Source organism: Strix aluco, chromosome 27 (assembly GCF_031877795.1).
Source record: "Strix aluco isolate bStrAlu1 chromosome 27, bStrAlu1.hap1, whole genome shotgun sequence".
NCBI lineage: Eukaryota > Metazoa > Chordata > Aves > Strigiformes > Strigidae > Strix > Strix aluco.
The window spans coordinates 2015325-2023902 of NC_133957.1; the positions used below are offsets into that span (position 1 = coordinate 2015325).

General features: G+C 66.5%; 1 protein-coding gene across 1 annotated transcript; it reads right to left on the reverse strand.

Annotated features, from left to right (window-relative positions):
* Positions 1-737: 737 nt before the first annotated feature.
* Positions 738-5211, reverse strand: KRT18 (keratin 18). Its single transcript, XM_074807499.1, has 7 exons — positions 4714-5211; positions 4095-4177; positions 3270-3426; positions 3025-3189; positions 2302-2427; positions 1985-2208; positions 738-947 (listed from the first exon to the last, which is right to left on the reverse strand). Exons 1-7 carry the CDS (start codon positions 5143-5145, stop codon positions 833-835), a joined length of 1302 nt encoding a protein of 433 aa, XP_074663600.1. The 5' UTR covers positions 5146-5211; the 3' UTR covers positions 738-832.
* Between the last annotated feature and the right edge of the window lie 3367 nt (positions 5212-8578).

Genomic DNA, 8578 nt, shown 5'->3' on the forward strand with positions numbered 1-8578 from the left:
CATCCCTCCATCCATCCCTCCATCCATCCATCCTCCATCCATCCATCCTCCATCCATCCATCCCTCCATCCATCCATCCCTCCATCCATCCATCCTCCATCCATCCATCCCTCCATCCATCCATCCTCCATCCATCCATCCCTCCATCCATCCCACATCCATCCCTCCATCCATCCCTCCATCCATCCATCCCTCCATCCATCCCACATCCATCCCTCCATCCATCCCTCCATCCATCCATCCATCCCTCCATCCATCCATCCCTCCATCCATCCCTCCATCCATCCCACATCCATCCCTCCATCCATCCATCCCTCCATCCATCCCTCCATCCATCCCTCCATCCATCCATCCATCCATCCCTCCCTCCCTTCATCTATCCATCTCTGGCCAGACCCATCCACCCTCCTAGATACCCATCTGCCCGTCCTTCCATCCTTGGGCAGATCCAACCACCCACCCTTCTAGATATCCATCCATCCGTCCGTCCATCCGTCCATCCGTCCATCCATCCATCCATCCATCCATCCATCCATCCATCCATCCCACATCCATCCCTCCATCCATCCCTCCATCCATCCGTCCATCCCTCCACCCATCCATCCATCCGTCTGTCCCCCCCATCCTGTCCCCCCCCCATTAACCCCCCTCTGGGCTCTCCAGCCTCTCCCCACCCCCCTGCACCCCCCTGCAGCCCCAAACCCGCTTCCCTCCCCCAGCAGACGGAGACACCACGATGCAACATCTCCCCAGGGGGGGAATTGTCATTTTATTGGGGGGGGGGGGGGTACTCAGGGGCCCCCCCCCGGGTGCTGGGGGCTGGGCCGCCCCCTCAGAACACCCGCACCTTCACCTCCTTCGTCTCCGTCACCACTTTGCCGTCCACCGACCGCTGCTTGGTCCTCTGCGTGGTGGAGGTGGTCTCCTTCTCCAGGGCGTCCTGCAGGCTGTGGGGCGGGGAAAGGGGGGGGCTCAGGGTGCTGGGGGGTGCCCCAGGGTGTCCCCTCCCCGTTGAATGTGTCCTCCCCCTTCCCAGTGTCACCAAGAGGTGACAGAGCTGGAGCATCCTGGAGGGTGGGCTGGGATGGCCCAACGCTGGGGGCTCAGCTGGGTGCCACCGCTGTCCCCTCGCTGTCCCCAGAGCATTGTGGGTGATGGGACCTGGACATCCCATCTCCTGGGGCTTGTCCCCACCAGATGCCACCGCTGTCCCCTCGCTGTCCCCAGAGCATCGTGGGTGATGGGACCTGGACATCCCATCTCCTGGGGCTCATCCCCACCAGATGCCACCGCTGTCCCCTCACTGTCCCCAGAGCATCGTGGGTGATGGGACCTGGACATCCCATCTCCTGGGGCTCGTCCCCACCAGATGCCACCACTGTCCCCTCACTGTCCCCAGGGTATCCTCAAGGACAGAGCTGGGACATCTCAGCCCTTCTGGGCACCACCAGTGTCCCCTCACCATCCCAAAACCATCCCGAAGGATGGGACCTGGGACATCCCAGCACCTGGGGTCACCCTGGCCGGATGCCACCACTGTCCCCTCGCTGTCCCCAGAGCATCGTGGGTGATGGGACCTGGACATCCCATCTCCTGGGTCTCGTCCCCACCGGATGCCACCACTGTCCCCTCACTGTCCCCAGAGCATCGTGGGTGATGGGACCTGGACATCCCATCTCCTGGGGCTCGTCCCCACCAGATGCCACCACTGTCCCCTCGCTGTCCCCAGAGCATCGTGGGTGGTGGGACCTGGACATCCCATCTCCTGGGGCTTGTCCCCACCAGATGCCACCACTGTCCCCTCGCTGTCCCCAGAGCATCGTGGGTGGTGGGACCTGGACATCCCATCTCCTGGGGCTCGTCCCCACCAGACACTGTCCCCTTCCCATCCCAAGCCCACCCATTCCTGCCGGATCTGGGACATCCCACCCCCGGTGCCACCCCCACCGGGTGCCCCCACCGCCCCCCACCCCATCCCCTCTACCTGAACTCCTCTCCTCCCTCCAGCAGCTGCCGGTAGGTCGCGATCTCAGCCTCCAGCTTGCCCTTGACATTGAGCAGCGCCTGGTACTCCTCGGCCTGGTGCTGCAGCTCGTTGCGCACCTGCAGCAGCTCGGCCTCGGCCCGCAGGATCAGGGCGTTGAGCTGCTCCATCTGCGCGGCGTAGCGGTTCTCCACCTCCAGCACGTTGGCCTCCAACCTGGCTTTCTGCGGAGCGTCACGCCCAGGCTCAGGTCACCACCGAGGGTGGCCCTGTGACCCCGCGGGGGGGCTGGATGGGGGCGGTTTTAAGAGGGGCACCTGGTTGTGGAGGGACTCCAGGTCGATCTCCAGGGTCTGGACGGAGCGACGGAGGTCCACCACGGTGCTGCGGGCGGTGTCGATGTCCTTGCTGCTCTGCGTGACCTCGATGGTGCTCTCGGTGATCTTGGGGGTCACATGCATGTGGTTTGGGGGGGTCAGTGCCTTGGCCCTGCTCACCACGGCCACCCCAAACCATTGAGGGGACACGGGGGGTGACACCACCCCAGGAAGAGGCAGCCCCAAGCACTGGGGTCCCACGTGGGGTAGGGGTCCTCCAGGAATGTCCCCAGTGTTGGACCAGGACCCTCTTGGAGGTCCCCACTGTGGGGCTGGGGTCACCCTGGGATGGTTTTCCCTGGGGAATGTCCCTGATGTTGGACCAGGACCCCTTGGAGAAGGTCCCCACTGGGGCTTGGGGTCCCCTACGGGATAGGGGTCACCCCAAGAGTATCCCTGGTGTGGGGCCAGGACCCCGTTGGGTCAAGTCTCTCTTGTGAGGTACCTTTGGGGAGCACCCCTATGTCAGACTGGGGACCCCCAGGGGCACCCCCCCCCAGATCAGGGTTCCCCCAGATGACCACCCAGTTGAGCTGGGGACTGCCCCCTCCCTTGCCTTGACGTCCCCCCAGGGACGACACCCCCATGGAGCATCACCCCAGTTGCCTGGGGACCACCGGGGCCCCCTGAGGTGCAGGTTTGGGGTGGGGGGGTTGGACCCACCTGCCGCCCCCATTGCTTCTCCAGGTCCTCCAGGTTCTTCTGGGCCAGGGTGTCGTACTGCGCCCGGATCTCCGCCATGATCTTGCCCAGGTCCTGCGACTTGGGCGCGTCCACCTCCACCGTCAACGCCGAGTCAGAGACCTGGGCCTGGAGGCTCTTCACCTCCTGGGGGGCAGCGAGGGGCCGGCATCAGTGTGGGGTGCCCAGACCACCCCCCCCCACCCCCGCTCCAGCTTCATCCCTACCTCCTCGTGGTTCTTCTTCATGAAGATGAGCTCCTCCTTGAGGGACTCGATCTCCCCCTCCAGCTGCAGCCGGGTCATGTTGGTGTCGTCGATGACCTTGCGCAGCCCCATGATGTCGTTCTCCACCGAGAGGCGGATGGCCAGCTCCGCCTCGTACCTGGGGACACGGTGCTGAGTGGCTGCGGCCCCAGCCCTGTCCTTGTCCCTGTCCCCATCTGTGTTCTTACCCCTGTCCCACCCCCATCTCCACCTCCAACCTCATCCCACCCCATCCTCACCTCATCCCATCCCATCTCAATCCCCTCATCCCATCCCATCCCATTCCACCTCATCCCATCCCATCCCATCCCACCCCATCCCATCCTACCTCATCCCACCTCATCCCATCCCACCTCATCCCACCCCATCCCACCTCATCCCATCCCATCCTACCTCATCCCATCCCATCCCATCCCATCCCATCCCACCCCATCCCACCTCATCCCACCCCATCCCACCCCATCCCACCCCATCCCATCCCACCTCATCCCACCCCACCCCATCCCCTCATCCCATCCCATCCCACCCCATCCCTGTCCTCATCCCCCTCCTTGGCTCCTGCCTGTCCCTATGTCCCCTCCGCCCCCTCCCTGTCCCCATTGTCCCTGTCCCCACCCTGTCCCCATCCTCTGTCCCCATCCCCACTCCTGTTCCCATCCTTGTCCTTGGCCTCATCCCCATTTCCTGCCCCACCCCATCTCCCCACCCCCATCCCCATTCCCATCCTTGTCCCCATCCCCACCCTGTCCCTCCCCCTCCCGTCCCTGTCCCCCCCCCGTCCCTCACTTGACCCTGAAGTCATCGGCCGCCAGCCGGGCGTTGTCGATCTGCAGCACCGTGCGGGCGTTCTCCACCGTCGCCTCGAAGATCTTGGGGTGGGGGGGGGACGACACACACCACGCACGGACACGACACCGTCACCGGGCTGCAGGGACACCCCCCTCCCCGCTGCCACCCGCGCCGCTGCCCACGTCACCCAGGCAGGTGCCACCCTGGCAGCTGCCCGCGCTCCCGCGGGGGGGACGGAACCTCGCCCCGGAAAAGCGGCAATCAGCCAGGGTGGGGGCGGGGAGAGGCTCACTTGGGGGGACCCAGGTGACTGGGACGGGCTTGGCTGGGCCCTGGGTGACCTTGAGCCTGGCTGAGAACACGGGGGGGGCCGTGGGGCTCGCGAAGGCGGCGTTGGGCCCCCTCTGACACCGCCTTGCCCCGTGCCCTTGGTCATGTCCCTTAACCTCCTCCCAGCGAAGCCCCTGGGGACGTTCAGCCCCCGCCCAGGTGACATCTGGGGTGCAAAGTCCACCCAGCCCCACCACCCGCCGGGTTAATGCTTAACCCCACGGTGCCGTGGGGACACCAACGCCAGCTCGGCCACCTCCCTCCCGCCCCGCCACGGGGTCCCCACCTTGTCCCGCAGCTCCTCGATGACGTCCCAGTAGTGGCTCCAGTCCTGGGTGCTGGGACCTCTCTTGGCCATGAACTCCCGGATCTGAACCTCCAACCGCTGGTTCTCCTGCTCCAAGCTCCGAACCTTCTCCAAGTAGGCGGCCAAGCGGTCGTTGAGGTCCCGCATCGTCTCCTTCTCGTTGGCCACCACGCCAGACCCCATCACCAACACGCTGCCCCCCAAGCCAGCCCCATAGCCGGCCCCATAACCACCGCCAGCGCTGGTCAGGCTGGTGGTGCGGGTGACGGAGACGCGGGAGCCCGATCCCCCGGCCCCAGCGTAGACGCTGGCGGCGCTGCCCAGGGGGGTGAAGGGGCGGCCGGAGCCCACGCCGGGGGTGACCCCGCTGCGGCGGGAGCTGGAGTAGACGCTGCTGCGGGAGTAGCTCATGGTGACGGGGACGGCGGAGACACGGGAGCGACGACGGAGCTGGACGGACGGACGGACAGATGGACGGACGGACGGGGATTTATAGCCGCGAGAGGGGGGGAGGGCGGCCCCACGGCACCTCCCCACGGCCCCGCTCCGGGCCCCTGCGCGCCCGGGAAGGTGGGGCTGGATCCAGCCCAAGGCCTTTGTTCCCGGGGCGGGCTCGGCCCCGTAATCCGTGGGGTGCAGGGCAGAGGAGTGGGGGTCTGCCCCATAACCTGTGGGGTGCAGGGCTCAGCCCCATAACCTGTGGGGTGCAGGGCGGAGGAGTGGGGGTCTGCCCCATAACCTGTGGGGTGCAGGGCAGAGGAGTGGGGGTCTGCCCCATAACCTGTGGGGTGCAGGGTGGAGGGATGAGGGTCTGCCCCATAACCTGTGGGGTGCAGGGCTCAGCCCCATAACCTGTGGGGTGCAGGGCAGAGGAGTGGGGGTCTGCCCCATAACCTGTGGGGTGCAAGGCTCAGCCCCATAACCTGTGGGGTGCAGGGTGGAGGGATGAGGGTCTGCCCCATAACCTGTGGGGTGCAGGGCTCAGCCTCATAACCTGTGGGGTGCAGGGCAGAGGAGTGGGGGGTCTGCCCCATAACCTGTGGGGTGCAGGGCGGAGGAGTGGGGGTCTGCCCCATAACCTGTGGGGTGCAGGGTGGAGGGATGAGGGTCTGCCCCATAACCTGTGGGGTGCAGGGCGGAGGAGTGGGGGGTCTGCCCCATAACCTGTGGGGTGCAGGGCGGAGGAGTGGGGGTCTGCCCCATAACCTGTGGGGTGCAGCCCCACACATTTTGGGGTACCCCACAGCTCCAGCTCTCGCCACCGGTTCACACCAGCCCCACATCACCCCACTGATACTCCCACCCACCCCATAGCGATCCCCCCCCCGTTCCTGGGGTTCACAGGTGGGGCCGGCGGGGGTCGGGGTGGGGGTCAGGGTGGGGCCGGGGTGGGTCCCCGTGGGGACAGTCCCTGCGTGGCTCGGAGGGGCTCGTCCTGCCCCACCCGCTCCAGGAATCCTGCCTGGCCTCTCCCCCCCCCCCCGCCTGCACCCCAAACCCAGGGACACCCCAACACGGGGTCTCCCCCCCCCCCCGGGGTGCACCCCCCGCCCCCCCGGCCGGACCCTCATCCCCCCCCGGGGCTGATCAAAGGCGGCTCCGGAGCACCGGGGGGGGCGGGGCGGGGGCCGCGATCCAGCGTTATCTGCAGAGCATCGGCCCGGGGGGGGTGGGGGGGGGGGCACGTCCCCGCTCCACGGGGTCAAGGAGGGCAGCGATGGGCTGGGGGGGGGGGTGTCACCCCCACTGCAGGCGTGAGAACGCGGAGTTTTGCACGAGCGCGCTCTTTGCACAAGCACGTCCCTCTGCACGAGCACCCCTCCTTGCACAAGCACCCCCCCTTCTTGCACGAGGACCCCTCCTTGCACGAGCACCCCTCCTTGCACGAGCACCCCCCTTCCTTGCACAAGCACCCCTCCTTGCACGAGCACCCCCTCTTCCTTGCACGAGGACCCCCCTTGCACAACCATACCCTGTCCTTGCACGAGCACCCCCCCTTCCTTGCACAAGCACCCCTCCTTACACAAGCACCCCCCCTTCCTTGCACGAGCACCCCCCCTTCCTTGCACAAGCACCTCTCCTTGCACTAGCACCCCCCTTGCACAACCAAACCCTCCCGCAGAACCCCGGGGGGGGGAAGTCGCGGTGCCGGGGGCTCCCCGCAGCCTCCTGCCCCCCCCCCCCCCCCCGGCCCCGCCCCTGTTTGCTCCGGCCGCACCATAACGGGGTGACTCAGCGCTGGGGGGTGTCTCCAGCCCCCCCCCCCCCCCCCACCTTGGCCCTTCTCACGAGCTGCTCTGGGGGGCCCCATCCCGCCCCCCCCCGGCCCCGCTCCGGCCTTTGGCCCGAGATTCGGGTCGCGAGTGGCTGAGCCCGTCCCTGCCCCCTTCTCCGGACCTTCTGCCCCCCGAGCCCCCCCGAGCCCCCCCGCCCACTCCTGCCCCATTTCTGCCCCATTTTGCCCCATTCCTGCCCATTTTACCTCATCCTTGCCCCATCCCTGCTCCGTTTTGCCCCATTTTGCCCCATCCCTGCCCCATCTTGTCCCATTCCTGCCCCATCCCTGCCCCACTTTGTCCCCTCTCTGCCCCGTTTTGCCCCATTCCGCCCCATTTTGTCCCATCCCTGCCCCATTTTGCTCCATTCCTGCCCTATTTCGCCCCATTTTGCCCCATCCCTGCCCCATTCTGTCCCCTCTCTGCCCCATTTTGCCCCATTCCTGCCCTATTTTGCCTCATTTTGTCCCCTCTGCCCCATGCCCCATCCCTGCCCCATTTTGTCCCTTCTCTGCCTTGTTTTGCCCCATTTTATCCCTGCCCCATTTTGCCCCATCCCTGCCCCATTTTGCCCCATTTTGCCCCATCCCTGCCCCATTTTATCCCTGCCCCATCCTGCCACATTTTGCCCCATTTTGCCCCATTCCTGCCCCATTTTGCCCCATTCCGCCCCATTCCTGCCCCATTTTGCCCATTTCGCCCCATTTTACCCCATTTCGCCCCATTCCTGCCCCATTTTACCCCATTTCGCCCCATTTTGCCCCATCCCTGCCCCATTTTACCCCATTTTGCCCCATTTCGCGCCATTCCTGCCCCTCTCTGCCCCATTTCGCCCCATTTTGCCCCATCCCTGCCCCATTTTGCCCCATTCCTGCCCCATTTTGCCCCATTTCGCCCCATTTTGCCCCATTTTGCCCCATTCCTGCCCCATTTCGCCCCATTTTGCCCCATCCCTGCCCCATTCTGTCCCCTCTCTGCCCCCTTTTGCCCCCTTTTGCCCCATTTCTGGGCTTTGGCCCCGCGCCGCCGCCGGCCGAGGGCTTTGTTCCGGGGCCAACCCTTCGCCATTTCGGCTCCTCCGAGGGTGCTGGTGGTGGCACCGCGCCGGGAGGAAGAGGAGGGTGACGAGAGGGGACGAGGAAATGGAGGCGCTGGGGCCGCCCTGGCAGGGGCTGAGCCCGGGGGTCCCCGAGGTGTCTGACCCGCCGGGGGGGGTCCCAGGGAGGGTCCCCACCTTGGGGTCCTCGTGGCCTTTAGCTCACGGGGGGGGCCCACCCTGGGGTCCCTGTGGCTGTGGTTCCAGGGGGGGGGGTCCCACGGGGGTCCCACTCTGGGGTCCACACCCACCCTGGGGTCCCCGTGGTGGCTGGTTGTGGGGGGGTGTCCCACCCTGGGGTTCACACCCCCCACCCTGGGGTTCACACCCACCCTGGGGTCCCTGTGGTGGCTGGTTGCAGGGGGGGGGGGTCCCACCCTGGGGGTCCCCGTGGTGGCTGGTTACATGGCGGGGGGTCCCACGGGGGTCCCACCCTGGGGTCCACACCCACCCTGGGGTCCCCGTGGTGGCT

Excerpts from the sequence above, each read along its gene's own strand:
- KRT18 (XM_074807499.1), bottom strand. The coding sequence starts at position 5,145 with ATGAGCTACTCCCGCAGCAGCGTCTACTCCAGCTCCCGCCGCAGCGGG. Across the intron at positions 3,427-4,094 it reads GCCGATGACTTCAGGGTCAA|GTACGAGGCGGAGCTGGCCA; the intron begins GTGAGGGACGGG and ends CCGTGTCCCCAG. Across the intron at positions 3,190-3,269 it reads TGAAGAAGAACCACGAGGAG|GAGGTGAAGAGCCTCCAGGC; the intron begins GTAGGGATGAAG and ends GCTGCCCCCCAG.